Raw genomic sequence first — 14181 nt, 5'->3', positions numbered from 1 at the left:
GGTCTCCCTGTGTTTCAGGAGCCTCTGGCTGCTGCAGCTCCTGGAGCTGACTGGGACCAAGGGCAATTCAGTGCGTTGGTGCCGAGCAGTGCAGATCACTGCTGGGGCTGCTGCTGCCAGCCCTTGTGGTGCAGCCATGGCTCAGCAGGCACGGGAGAATTTTCTGTCTTTATGAGCCAGAGAGCTGTACTTTCTTGCACCCTACAAGGCTCCCATGGATCAGGGTGAAATCAGGGTTTGTCTCCATGTCAGTCCCCACACAGCACCTGGGAGTGAGACAGGCCCAGTTCTGGTCCCAGTGGAGGGGATGGAGGCGGCAGCAGCAGCAGCAGCAGCAGCAGCAGCAGCAGCAGCAGCAGCAGCAGCAGCAGCAGCAGCAGCAGCAGCAGCAGCAGCAGCAGCAGCAGCAGCAGCAGCAGCAGCACACACCTGTTGCCAGACCAACCTGGGCCAAGGCACCCAGCAGCTCCACAGAGCCGGGCATGGAACCCAACACTTTCTCTAGAGAACGGAACATTTTTAACCTCTCAAAAAAAAAAAAAAAAAGAAAAAAAAAATCCTAACCCCAAACAGTTTTTTAAGGAAAACCATAAATTAGAAATACTGTAAGCAGTGGAGACAAAACACCAAAAATAGCATCCGAAGTTTCCTCCGCGCACTCTCCCTGCAGGCAGCCTGCACTATATTTGTCTCCACTTGCCATTTCTGCTGCAATCAATTTGCAATTGCCGCTGGCGAGGAACCCATCTATTAAAAGCTTGGCTGAGATCTGTGGTGAAGATGTCTCAAATAAAAAAATCTGACCATTCATTAAGAAAAACAAACAGTGCCCTTCTCTGCAGACCTTCCCATTCCCAACAAAATCCACTAAAACCATCCCTGGCCATGTTATCTATCCTCAGGAGCAGCTGTGGAAGCCCAGTGCAGGTTTCCTTCCACATGGGGAGGGATTTGCTCTGCAGCTGCTCCAAGCCTTGGAAGCACTTGGTGTTTGCTGCCTGCTATGTCTTATCTCCGTGATTTGCTGCAGGCCACCCTGGGGAGGCAGATTCCTCCTGGGTCAATTGCTTTTATCACAAAAACAAATGTTTTCCATCATCTTTCTCATCCTGGGATAAAAGTGCAGCAAAGGAATCACACGCCTTCTGGTGCTGCCTTGGTGGGCCGTGCTGCCTGGCGTTTCTCTCCCTCCACAGAAATGTGGAAGGAGGGACAGGGAAGGCAAACAGGAGCCTGGAGTGATTCCTGTCTTTGCCTAAAAGAATTACCCCATGGGGCTGCCCAAAAAAACAACCCAACAGGACTAGGGGCACACACAGCTCTGCCCCCAGGTTCCTGTCCCAAAAGCATCATGGCCAGTGCTGACAACAAACCAGTTTCTCCCAGAGCCAGGAACTGGCTGGGGGCCTGTCTGACCCCCTCTACTCGTGAACAGGACACCAAGGGAGGCAGGAGAGCTGTTTGAGGAGGCCAAAGGCTCAGAGCCCACGTAGCCAAACACAACAGTGGCTGCAGGGGGATACAATTGCTGCCTATAAATAGCGCTGGGAAGCAAACATTAGGGAGGCAAAAAAGCTATTCAAGCTAAAGGACAATGCTGGCACTAAAGCAAATAGATATAATTAGCCATTAATAAATGAAGGCCAAAGATTAGGGAAAGTAATATCAGAAAAGTGAGAGCAGGGAAGGCTTTCCAGGGGGGGAGGGCAGAGGAGACCTTGACCAGCGTTTAAAACAGACTATGGTTATTTTTTAAAAGCCATTAAGTTATGAGCTGTCAAACCCAGCCTGCTGTGATTGCCGATGAGCTTTTTTTTTCTGTATAAAAGGGAAAATCTGACCTCTTTGTGATGCTGAGAATGGTAGAGGGGCCTAGGAAGCTGCCCTGATCCCCATTCTGCTTCCTTCTCCCTTGGTGAGATTGATCAATCCCAGCCTGTCCTGGAGCCCTTTGTGCCTTCTCTGCCATTCACAATCCAGTGAAGTCCTACAGCCATTCTCCAAACCTGCCTGGAGAGATGCTTTAACCTCTGAAAGCTCCACAGCAATGCTGGAGGGGCCAAGTGCTGGCCCTGTGCTATGGACTTGCCCCAGCCTGGGGATGTGGGGCTCGAGAAGGCTTTTCTCAGTACAGCTGAGGCATTGTGCTGGCAGCAGCAGCTCCTGCCAGCCTGATCTGCAGTGGCCAGCAAAGGGCTGCCATGGCTGATGAGGCAGGTGGATGCAGGGATTGGTGGCTGTGGGACACCTGCCTTGTGCCCGCAGCAGCCCTTCACACTGGCCCCAGTGCCACAAGTCCTGTCCCTGCACTGTTCCCCTGGAAAAACCCAGACTGGACATCCCCAGGGTGCCTCCATGGGAACTCCAACGTCCCTGGCCATTGTGGCAGAGCCATAGTTTGGATTATCAGGGGTTGTTCTGTGCCGCCCCAGCAGAACCCTCAGGAAGATTCAGCTCACCAGTGGTTAAGAGTGAGGGCCCCTGTTACCTGAGACAGCCACTGCCAGCTGCTGCCTTGGCTTTGCTTTACTTTGCAAGCAGGGGAATTGCAGGAGTCCTCTTCCCTTGAAGCCCTCGCAGGGAATCAGGTGCCTTTTCTGCAATATAAATTTTAGCCAAGGAGCCAATATTGGTTGAGTGTCAGTATGGGTATAGTAGTGACAGAAATGGTTCCTCCTCGGTTGCTATTTCCAGAGGATGAAGTCACCGGGCTGCACCGCCCGAGCTCCCCGGAGGCTGAGTCAGTGCGGGCCCTGCCGAGGCTCCGTGCGCGGCCCCCAGTCCGCAGCAGCCCGCCATGCCCGGTGCCCCAGGCCGAGGGCTCCAAGCATTGCAGCAAGATGGCGTCAGGCCAGCGGCCCCACACGGCTTCACCGCAGGGGGGCGGGCCCCTGGCCCAGCTCCCGCGCCAAGTCCCGCCACCGCCAGCTCTGTCCCGAACAGCTGCCTGACCCCGCAGTGGGAATGTCCCTCCCGGGCCGTGGCTCTGGCCCCGTCCCCACAGTCCCAGCATAGGCTGGGTAAATCCTCCACAAGGCTGTGATAACAAATACAGTTCCCAAAGAAAGAGAGGAAGTGAGAGCTCCCCGGCCGCGCCGCCGTGCTGTAACCCGGCCAGGCCCGGCGCTGCCGCCTCTTCCTGTGCCGTCTCAGGGCGTTTGTTTGCCTCCTCCAAAGCAAACAGTGTGGAAACCTGGGGGGTGTTTTGGCAAATCCCCTCCTCTTGCTTGTAAAAGATGCTTCCTGTGACAGCTTTCCGACATCCTGTTCCTTCCAAAGGTTGCTGGCAATGGGTGGCAGGGGCATCCCAGAAGTATTTGATAGTTAGAACCCAATGGTTTATCCACCAGCTGCTCGCTGCTCCCTCCACCTGCAGGGCGGCCATGCCATGCCTGTGACTCTACCAACAGCCGAGGGGACTCACAATCCGTGCTGGGCTCATCTGTGTCTTGAAATAGGCTGGAGGGAAAAGCAGGATTTCCTTGGAGACGTTCAGTTTGACTTCTCACAGTTTGTGGACCCACAGGAGATGGGAACCACGATGATCAACCACATGATGCTGAAGCAGAGCAACTGGTAGTCTGAACTCCTGGGTTGCAGCCATTCAAACCAGCAGGGAACAGGCAAGATTAAACTGAACAATAATATTTTTGGCTTTTTCTTTTGGTAAATATGGTAACAGAGTTGCAGCTACTTGGCTTGAAAAACTGTTCAATCTGTGCTGTTTCCCATACAGACAATACTTTGCTCCTTGAGGGGCCAGGCTGAATTAATGCCAGAAAAAGCAGAGGTGAAGAGCTGAGTCCCCCATGAGCCCCCTCTTTGTGTATGGAAACAATCGGCCCCAGCTGCCAGCCCCATCACACACCACTGCCTTGTCAAGGGTGTTTTGCTCTCTGCTATGATGCAGATCTCAGGAAACAATGAATTCACTGGTCACCCAGTGCCTTTCAGCACAACAACTCAGGTACGGAGCAGTGCAAAATACGAGAGGGCTGGTGTTATTCTAGTCAAGGCCAGACAAAAGCTTCTTCAGCCCCTGGTTAAAATCCTGCTTTTTCTCTCTAAGCACATTTACTGGAAAAGTGTCAAAGAATGTAAAAATGTGCTTACAAACAACTCAGTGGTTCCCAGGAGTGAGTTCCTGTAATAAGACTGCACAATTCTTGCTGATCCCTCTGGCCATGGCAGGAGCTGGCTGGGTATTCCCTTAACACACCATTTTTGCTAGAGAACCAAGTGATGAAAGGGGAAAAAAGGGTTTCAGTATAGCCTCCTTCCTCCCCTTTCCTAGCTTAGGTAGTGGAAACTGCAAGTCACCCTGCGAAGAGCCAAGTTTTGGAAAAATGAGAGATACAGCCCACTGCCTTGCTCTCAGTGCCCCTGCCATCTTTCAGAGAAGAGCTTGAGCTTGTGTGTGGATTCCAATGACTGGAAGAGAAGATGAAATTAAAAAGAAATTGACTTGAATACACAGAATGAGGGGTGTGGGAGGGAGCAGAGGTGGGGCTCTGCAGGACAAAACTCCACTGCATGTGTCTGGCTCTGGTGGAACAGTGACAGTGCTCTCATGAATCCCAGTCTGGCTGCTGACTCAACACTGTGCTGGCCAAACCCTTGGGCCACTGCAACACACTGGGGATGGGCCAGAGCCAGTGTCCCCCAGCCTGGGAGCCACCGACAGCAGCTGGGAGCACCAGAGGGACAGAGAGCTGGATTCAGGTCCAGAGGTGAACCATGGCTGGAGAGCTTCGCCCCTGCTTGGAGCAGAACTGAAAGGGTCACACTCGGCCCTTCCTAGAAGCCAGGAAATTGTTCTTTTGTGTCCGATGCTATGGTGGGAAATGGTGAGCAAAGGGGCACTGCAAAGGCAGTGTTTGGAAGGGCAGCAGCCCCTCTGCATTGTGCACAGCAGTGGCTCTACAGGGACTGAAGTGGGCTCTGCCAAAAAGCTGGAACAGAATAGGAAAGTGGGCAGTTATCTCTACAGCATTTTGCCCCTTGGACCAATCTGCAGCAAGGACTTGCTGAAATGGGAGCCCTTGTCACACCTCTGCTGCCTTCCTTGTAATCAAAAGCTCCTTTCTTTTATAATAATCTCCATTTTAATCTAGTACAAAACTAGCATTTTATCCTTATGGATTCCTAAAACTGCCTATCCCAGCTCTAGCAATGCTGTGAACTTGACTACTCAAAAGCGTGCTGAAGTATGAGTTGGGTAAAGGAGATCAATAATAATTTATCATGAAAGGAGCAGTGTAGGAGAAACAAGATGTTCCAATAAGACAGAAGAAACTCAGCTTTAGGAAAGTACCATCAAATTCCCTGTTCCAGTAATCAAACCTGCTATTTTAAACTTAGGCATTTGCAAAACAAACTCCCCCTATTATTCTTTCAAATTAGTTTGAACTTCCTATAATTTAACAAAGATGTAATCATATCCTCAGAGATCCCAGAATTCCTTATGAGCATCTTAAAAAGCAGAAATGAATCATTTCCTTGTACAACAATCAACTTTGCAATGCTGTGATCTTGGAAATAACAGTTGAACAGTCAAAGTCAAGCACTCAAAAGAAAATAAAAGCATTTAATGCAAAATATTTCAAAAAGTTTTTACAGCAATTTCCTATAAATGGAGTCTTAAAGAATGAAACCACCAATACAAATGTGTTGTTCCAAAGGGGATTACAAAACTTTCTCCTCAGCCACACAGGAGGTAGGGAGGGCATTTCTCTTATTTGAAAACACCTAAGATGAACTGAAAAGTGATATTCAGGATCTAGCCTGCTACATCTAAGTGATGGTAACACAGATTCTTTGGGATTTCAACTTCACTGATGTATCAGGCTGATGTATCTTTACCCCTTAAGGCTTTTATTAAGATTCCTAATAATTTGTGGGTAGGCAATGGAAATATCTGAGATGCCTGTCAGCTACATTGTGGTTTTTCCTAATGATGGGAAGCCTGAGATGAGAGCAGACTATGGGGTGTGTTACCCTGCAAGGACCAGGCTTTAAGGATGGATGTTAAACAAAATAGTTGTTTCTGTTCCTGTTCAGTTGCTCAAGGCTGTAGTTTCTGGCACCTGAGGGCAGGTGTGAACTGGTGCACCCTGGCACCTCTGGCTGTCCAGTGGCTCAGGGAAGGGCAGCCACTGGGAGGATTAAGTGGTGCAGCTGCCCAGGCTCCCCATGTAGATTTGCAGCTTCCCAGGCCGTTGGAGGCTTTAACAGGTACAGAGAAGCCCTTCAGATGACAGCAGTCACTCCAGACAAAATTGGTCCTTGTTGAAAACCAGGAAGAGGCAGCTGGAAGGTAAGGGCAGGACAAGCTGGAACCCCTCCACACAGCTCTCCAGCAGCACAAGAGTTTCCCAGCACATTAATTCATTCCCTCGCTTGGCACACTGGGCTGGTCTGGGAACGATTACCTGTAAAAGGAGCTCTTTCACCACCGTAGCTGTTTGCTGCAGTAGTGCCCTGCAAGGCTGGGCTCTGCCTGGTCTGCTGCCAGCCACACAGAGAAAGGCTCCAGCTGATCCCCAGGGAGCTGGGCTGCCTGCTCCCTGCTTTGCAAAACAACAACAAAACGGCCTTCGAGGAAGATGCAGAGGGGGAATGTGCTCTCTAGAAAACAAAGCCACATTAACCAGCCTCAACAAAGCAGCAGTTTTCTCTGCCAGTGGAAGGGCAGGCTGGTGCCTTCCCTCCCGAGGACAGACTGTCTTCTGGGCTCTCTGGGGCCACGTGGGAGGCTCCTGTTTGCGCTGTGCTGCCCCAGTGCTGGGCTCCCCACGCTGCTACCAGGAGCTGAAGTCCCCAAAGCCTGTGCTCTTCTTCTCTTTCTTCACAGCTGTGCTGGTTGAGGGCCCATCATCCTCCACGCTGCGCTTCCTGCAGCCAGAATGAAAACAACTCTCAGGGAGTCTTTACTGCCCATGAGACCAGGGCATCTTGGATGCCTGTTCTGCCTGCCTTCTCCCAGCACCAGCTATACTGGAGCCAGCCAACTGGACAGGAGTGCAAGCTCCATGCCAGCATGGGCACTGCAGAGGTTAGGGGTCTTAGGCATGCCCAAAAAGAGGGCGAGTGAATCCATGGGGATGATTTGGATCAGGCTTTGAACACTCCCAGGTATGTGTTCAAAGCACAGAAAGTTCTCCAGGCCAGAGCTGAAGATTTAACAGCTGTACCTTTTTAGCATGGTGAGGAAAACATGAGCCATGAGTTCTCCCCACACCTTCTCACCTGCACTTGTGGCAGCAAAAGGATTTATGGGGAATTAAGTATAAAGCAGCTGGGAGAGCTCATCTGATCCTTCCTGTTTCTTGAGCCCAGCCTGTTGCAGTTGCTGCTGCTATTATCAGCCTCTCTTGACCAGAGCTTGCAATCCCAGGGAATGCTGTGCAGCCAGCTCACATGCTGTGGTTTTTAGTCAGATATCAGTAGCTGATAGGGAGAACGCAGAACCCTAAATCTGCCAGAGCAGACTACAATGACTGAAGGTCCTTTCTATACTACCTGCTCTTTTCCACAGAGTCACAATTGCTGGATTTCCTCTGTAAGTAAGAGTGCAGCGTGTCAGCAGTTTTAAGCTGGACACAGTATTTTTAAGCTGGACACACAATAATCTGCAACTGAAAAATTTTAGACACACTAAACTGACCTACCTGAGCTAACATATTTCTGTTCTCACAGTTATGCAAATGCCTGTAAGTCACAGAGGCACACACAAGCTGATTAAATGGCTGCCCAGATCTGTGTATGCATAAATACAGGCCTTTATGCAGCAGACAGACAACAGCATTTTTGCAAATGCTTTTAGAGAAGTCTGCTAAAAATCAAGTGGAAGGCATTTATTTTAATTTTTCCAAAACACATGCTAAGCTGCTGCTCAGCCAGGATTCTGTGCTGTCTTTAGCAAAGCACTCTGACAGGGGTACAAAGGGTGTCTGGGAGAGGGTTCTTTGGGATAAGCCTGTCCAACCAGCCAGGTACCCTGGAGCTACCCAGCTGCCCTGTGCTCCCACAGCAAGCCTGGGAACCTGCTCCCCTTTCTAGCCATTTCAGCTGTGCTGGTACAGCTGTTTGTGTGGCTGAACAGGGAACCAGAGCAGCAAACTGACAGGGGCCTGGGGCAGCTACTTTGTGCAGGGCAGAAGTTGCTAAAAGAGAAATATCTGTGGGACTATGGCCTTCAGAAATAGCTGCAGAAAAGGAAGAGGATAAAAAGATGGTGTAGGAAGTGACACAGTACAGTTCCTCAAAGACTTCTGAGTTCTGGAAATGTATCTACAGTTCTGAAGTCAGAAAATGCTTTTAAAGACCAACTTGGTCACGTTCAAGGGCTAAAAGAGAAGCTCAGTTAATGTGTGACCTTGAGAAACAACAGAAGTGAAGTAAATTCTTGACTGTTAGGACTACATGAGAGTGTCTTTGCTGGCCCAAACCAAACATCTGAGCAACGGCACTGTACAGGGCCAGCACCCAGCAGGAAAGGCACCTAAATATTCAGCAAAAATCAGAAGGACAGGGAACTCACGCTGCAGCCATGTTGATATATTTTCCAATCCCCTGCCGGTAAGTTTTAGGAATCTGAACCTCTTTTTTTGGTGGGACCACTTCAGCCTTTATTTTGGCTGCTTCTTCTTCCTGCTGGAACTTCTCTCTTTCAGCAGCAACCTGTGGGAAGCAAAGGGTGCAATCTGTTGCAAGAGATAGTGCAGAATAAGGAGAAAATGTCTGCAATTCTTTGAAGCTTTTAAGCACTATAAACCAGCAATCAGCACCACAGAGATTACAGGGCAGGCTTTAGGAGACAGTCCTCAAGGGCCAGTACAAACAGGCTCTCTGCAGCCATTATAGCACGACTCCTTCTCACCTGCACCTACCTACCCATAGCTACTGGAGGCATTTGAAAGGAAACCATCAGAAGCCTGATGGACTGGGAGCTGTGCCAGACTCAGTTACAAGAGTAACTCTCCATTGAAAGAGCAGCCAGGATCCTGGCAGAAAGGCAATGTTGAATGGCAGCTGCTTAATCTTAGCTGGCAAACAGATGGGCCAGGGGGTACCCATGTGCAAAGAAAAGGCATTAAGTTGCAAAGCTCCCCAAAAGCTTTGGCCTTTCAAAAAAACCCTCAACCAATCAAGCAACCTCACCTGTGCATCTGCCTCTTCATAGGGATCAACAAAAACGGTTGTTGTCTCAATTCTTATTTCCTCCTGGAAGCAGAAGAGAAGAACAGTAATTCCATCTGCTGATTAAGCTGTGCCATCTCCCCCTATTTTGGTTTCAAGAAGTGTCAGCAGAGTGACCAGCACTGCCATGTGAAGCCACTGTCCCCAGTGCTTCACACATACCTTGGGACGGTCTGTTTTTGGGTCACTTTCCACATTCTCCATAGCAGTCAGAGTTTCAAAGCCACCAACCACCCTAAAAGAGGAAGGATGTGTTACCCAGTTGTCACAACATACTCAAAATATTCTTACACCCTTACCTTTAATGTATCTCATTTATGCCCATTACTCTAGCAGATTTTTTAAATCATCATGTTTGGGGAGAGAGGAATCAGCAACTGTGTTTGGAAGACCTAAGATAATGTCATTCAGTGTGGAAGATAAGAATTTTTTCCTCAAATATGGAATTAGAATTTAAAATTAAACAGAACATGGAAAAGTCCAACACTCAGAGGCAAAGCAAAACCCAAAACCTGGAAGCCACACAAACCAGCCAGATGAAGGAAGAAGCCAGATTCCTTTTCTTCTTCCTTGTTTTTAAATTGTATATGAGACCTAGGAGTGTTATTGGGAAGAGAATGGTAGCTACAGCAGCACAGGAGAGCAGTGGCAGAGCTGTCTGCACTAACACCACTAACACTGACAGCACAGGACTCCTCCAGAAGAACATCATGACTGTGAGCTCATGAGGGCTCTGGGAAGGCAGCAGAGCATCAAATCACAGCCACAGGGAAAGACCAGGACACTTCTCAAAGCAGTTTTCACCTAGGAGAGCCTTAGACCCCTGGCTTCTCACTCTTCAAGTCAACATATCCAAACTTGCTTGAAAATGTTTAAGGCTGAAGGCTTTCTGGACTGTTGCATGTTTATTTTCAAAGAAAGTGTGGAACAATGGGAACATTCTAGAAAAGCGTATTTAGAAAGGATAAATGGGGAAACCCAGATAATTATAATCCTGTCATCCTGTCATTTATTCCAGCAAAATAATGGCATAGCAGAGACAGGACATGATTAAGAAAGAAAGGAAGTAAGTAACAACAATCAACAAGGTTTTGTGGAAAACAGTGTCTGTCAAACAACCTTCTATCTTTGAGACAACAGATGTGGTTAACAGGGATAACAGTGTCCATGGAACAGACTTCTGGAAGGCGGCTGATATTTTGATTGAGGAACCAGAATGCTCTAAAGTGAATACAGTACACATTAAATAAAAAACTGGCTGACAGGTGTCAAAATCTAATTTAAAACAGGAACCACTGAGTCAGTATGTTTTCAGAGGGGTCCTGCTGGGATCAGCTCTTGGTCCCAGGGTATTTAGCAATTGTATCCACCTCATCATCCACAATTAAATTTGAAAACAGCTATTCTTAGAAAAGCAGTAAATAAAGAGGAAGACAGGCTGTTGATGCCAAGTGATCCAGATCCATTAGCAAAGGAGGCTGTAGCTGGACAACATCTGTTTTAACAGAGCCAAGCCACATGGCTAGGAACCAAAAACACAGCCCATATTAACAGCTGTGGGACAATGAGAAGCAGCTGTAATTTTCAAAAACACTGCTCCAGGAACCAGGGGAGTTTGGGGCCAGGAGATGAGAAGCAGGGGAACCAACTGGCCACTGAGGAGTCCAGGGCTGTCCATGGGACAGGGCAAGCCAAGAGCCAGCAATCCCCGAGCTTCCATAGGGGGCAACTGTTTTGAAGCCTGATTGTTACCGGGACTACAGCATGGGTAGGCTGGCCAGGGATGGGCAGATGAAATGGGGGAAAATCAAATTAAATTAAGCTGGTGGGGAGAAAGGATACCAAACTGTGGAATATGTGGAGCATTTTATCATTTAACTTGGCTTTCATATCAAAGAAATAAGCAATGCTTTTACCAAAACACATGATATTCACAGTTACCTTTATACACTCATTTCCCTCTCAAAGGCATCTGTCCAGCCCCAGCATGGCAGAGTCTGCCCAGCCAGCACCAGGAGAGGCCTCTGACTCTCACCTGTCACAGTCTCAGCTGATCCAAAAGAGAAATACACTTTCTACAGCACTCCCCAGTGCCCTCAGTGCCACCCCGTGGGCTGGGACAGGCTGTAACCACAGCAAAAGAACAGACCCCAGACCACAGAGAATGAACTGAGATAAAGAGAGGGTGTCCTCACACCTGCCCCAGCACAGCTGTGCTTGCTCATGTTCCAGTGCTGCTCCAAACTTTATTCCCCAAGGGCCTGCTGATATTCTGTAATTAGGCTGTGACTTCTATGTGCAATTAAAACCCATGCATGCAGGCTAGAACAGCCTCAGCCATTTGTGACTGGAGGGAGCAGACTGGGGGAGGCTGCACAGGGCTTGAGGACCCTGTATGAACTTTGGAAAGTTCATAACAAAAACTCAATTTTAAAATCTCTCTCTAGGCCAATATCAGATTCACTTATAATACTGGTGATTAACACCCAGCCCAAGATACATTCACTGTATTTTAAATGCCCCAAAGGAAACTTCTGATTTAATATCGGAGGATTTTCTAGCCAACAGCTCACTCATTATCTGCTTGTATGTTTTCATTTAATTAGGTTTCTGATAATTTGAAATGGCCAGATCAGCTGTGCACTGGGAATCTCAGCTGAGTAATCCCTTAGCCCATAGCTAGACCTCCCACAATATTAGCCCTAATGCATTTTACTGATGCTACCAGATCTTCAGTTGCTCTGCTAATTAAACTTTATTGGTAATATTTTGTCACTTGTACATTTTGAAAGGCTGTGATAGACATGGCATTCACAGGTCATCAGTAAATGACCTAAATAGTCTTTTTTGACGTGATTGTAAAGGGCTAAGGGGGAAGAAGACAAAGTTGTTATGCCTGTAGAGCATGTCATTCTCTTTTCTTCACTTCTTGTCTCTCAAATGGAAAATTGCTTCCATTTCTCTCCCTTGCATTCTCCAATTTTGCACAGAGTATCTCTGTGTATTACACTCTCAGCACAGTCAGCTCTCAATGCATGTAGTTTTTGTTTTTATAAAGACACTGCTGCAATACTGACAAAAAATAAAAACGAATTTGAATACAAACCCACCAGCTCAGAGGAGAGAGCTCTGACCAGAGAGACAGGAAATAATCTATGAGTCATTTTTGTTCAGGGAGCACTCGGGAGCTTTGTCAGGGTCAGGCCTGGCTGAGGCTGCTACCTCACCACTAAAACTTAATGTCCAAAAAGGACAAGATCTGATTGCAAACATCACCCATCCAGTAAAAACTGAACTACGCATTCACCTGGCAGACAGAGCTGGATACAAAAGATATTGAATATTCCAAACTGTAAAAGGCTTTTGCAAGCTTTCCTCTGATCTAAGTGAGACAAGGTACACACAGGCCCTTGAAACATTACATGTTGTTATTGTCAAATATCATGATGTTACATTGCAGCACTAAAAACAGTTTGATGGGATATAATGTGTCAAAGCCCATGCACTGACATGCCTCACAGCAACTGCTCCTCAGAGAATGACGAAATCAACACACCAGAGAAGTTTCTGGGATTCTCTGCCTGCCCAACAACACATATTTTGGGCCAAGAAAAAAGCCCATACAAACTATATGTAGAAAAGACCATCAGATCAGTACATAAAAACATTAAAAAAAAATCCTCTAAAGAGTGAACCACTACTTAATATTATTCTAATATTCAAGGAAATCTGTACATAATTTTCAGTAAAAGAAAATGCAGATTCCAGAAATGCAGACTCACATCCCTCCACATGTGCTAAACGTGAGACACAGACAGTGACCCTTTACACTGGGTTGTCTGGTCTCATGCAGTGTCACTTCTGCCAAGCTGGAGCATGGAAGGAAAGGGAGAAGGGCATAAACAAGTTTAACCTTTTCCACTGCTTCTGGATCTATTCCTTTTATAAGGTGTCATACATGCTTTGTCCTAAACTGACTGAGGTTTAAAAAGGTGTTCAGATGACACCCTACAGTGAAAAGGGTGACACTTTCAAGACACCATTCACATCAGAACAACCAGTGAAACCTAGAGTTTGCTGTGTGCTTCCAGTAGATGTTGAACAGAGAAATGATGATCTCAACTATATATTTAGCTCAGCAACCCTGAGACAGCTTGTATTTTTAGAGGAGCTTGATAAATGTTGCATTACATTTAAGCATGAACGACAAGGCAGGTACATTTAGGGTATTTTTTTCTGTTAGCATAGGAATGGAAACAAAAATGTGCCCTTACTTGTGCAATTTTGTTTTCTTGAAAGCTGGCTAAGTTAGCACTGGAAATCTTTGCATTTCATATTTAGACATGTTATTAAAATCCTACTTCCTGTTAAGGCTCCTTTATGTAAACTAGTAACCTTACTTCATAACCACTGCCAATGCCTTAGCATGATGCAGAATTGAAATATCTGGAGCAGGCTCTATCCATCTGCAATATGCCAGTGAAGGTCTCACTGTACATTAGTTAGAACTGCCCCAAAGAAAACTGCATCTCCCCTGCAGGCCCAGAGACATTCACACATTAACCTATTTTTCTCATACTTTTGTTTGGAAGAATTATAGGAATTAAGCTTTCTGCAATGCTTGGGGATGGCAGTGGGCCAACATGATAGAGTTTTCTGGTCAGAAGATGATACAAGAATAATGCCTGGATTTTTTTTTAAAAAAAGCTTTAAACTACAAACAGAAACGAGAAAGAAAAATTGCTCTTTTGTAAACACATTCTGCCCTGAAGGTTATTTTTATAAAAAGGAGAACATACATTTATGTTCACAGAGAACAACACATATGTGCACGAACACGTACACTCAGGACAAAATGTTTCTATGCGTACACCCAATCTGCAATGGAGTGAGCAATTCAAATGTGCAACAAGGACACAGCCAAAACATCTCCAGCTCTCTGCTAGATAAGGGCTTCATCTAGCAGGCGAGACACGGTAA

General features: G+C 47.1%; 1 protein-coding gene across 1 annotated transcript in view; it reads right to left on the bottom strand.

The window, feature by feature from the left end:
* Positions 1-5562: 5562 nt before the first annotated feature.
* Positions 5563-14181, bottom strand: part of PPIL2 (peptidylprolyl isomerase like 2) — a 66202-nt gene continuing 57583 nt past the window's right edge. The window contains exons 17-20 of the mRNA XM_058851683.1: positions 9364-9436; positions 9163-9225; positions 8543-8682; positions 5563-6894 (exon numbers count right to left, since the gene is read on the bottom strand). Of these exons, the coding sequence (XP_058707666.1) occupies positions 6801-6894; positions 8543-8682; positions 9163-9225; positions 9364-9436 (370 nt within the window). The 3' untranslated portion in view covers positions 5563-6800. The remainder of the gene's footprint in view (positions 6895-8542; positions 8683-9162; positions 9226-9363; positions 9437-14181) is intronic.

Source organism: Poecile atricapillus, chromosome 16 (assembly GCF_030490865.1).
Source record: "Poecile atricapillus isolate bPoeAtr1 chromosome 16, bPoeAtr1.hap1, whole genome shotgun sequence".
NCBI lineage: Eukaryota > Metazoa > Chordata > Aves > Passeriformes > Paridae > Poecile > Poecile atricapillus.
This window is presented reverse-complemented; position numbering and strand designations above follow the sequence as displayed.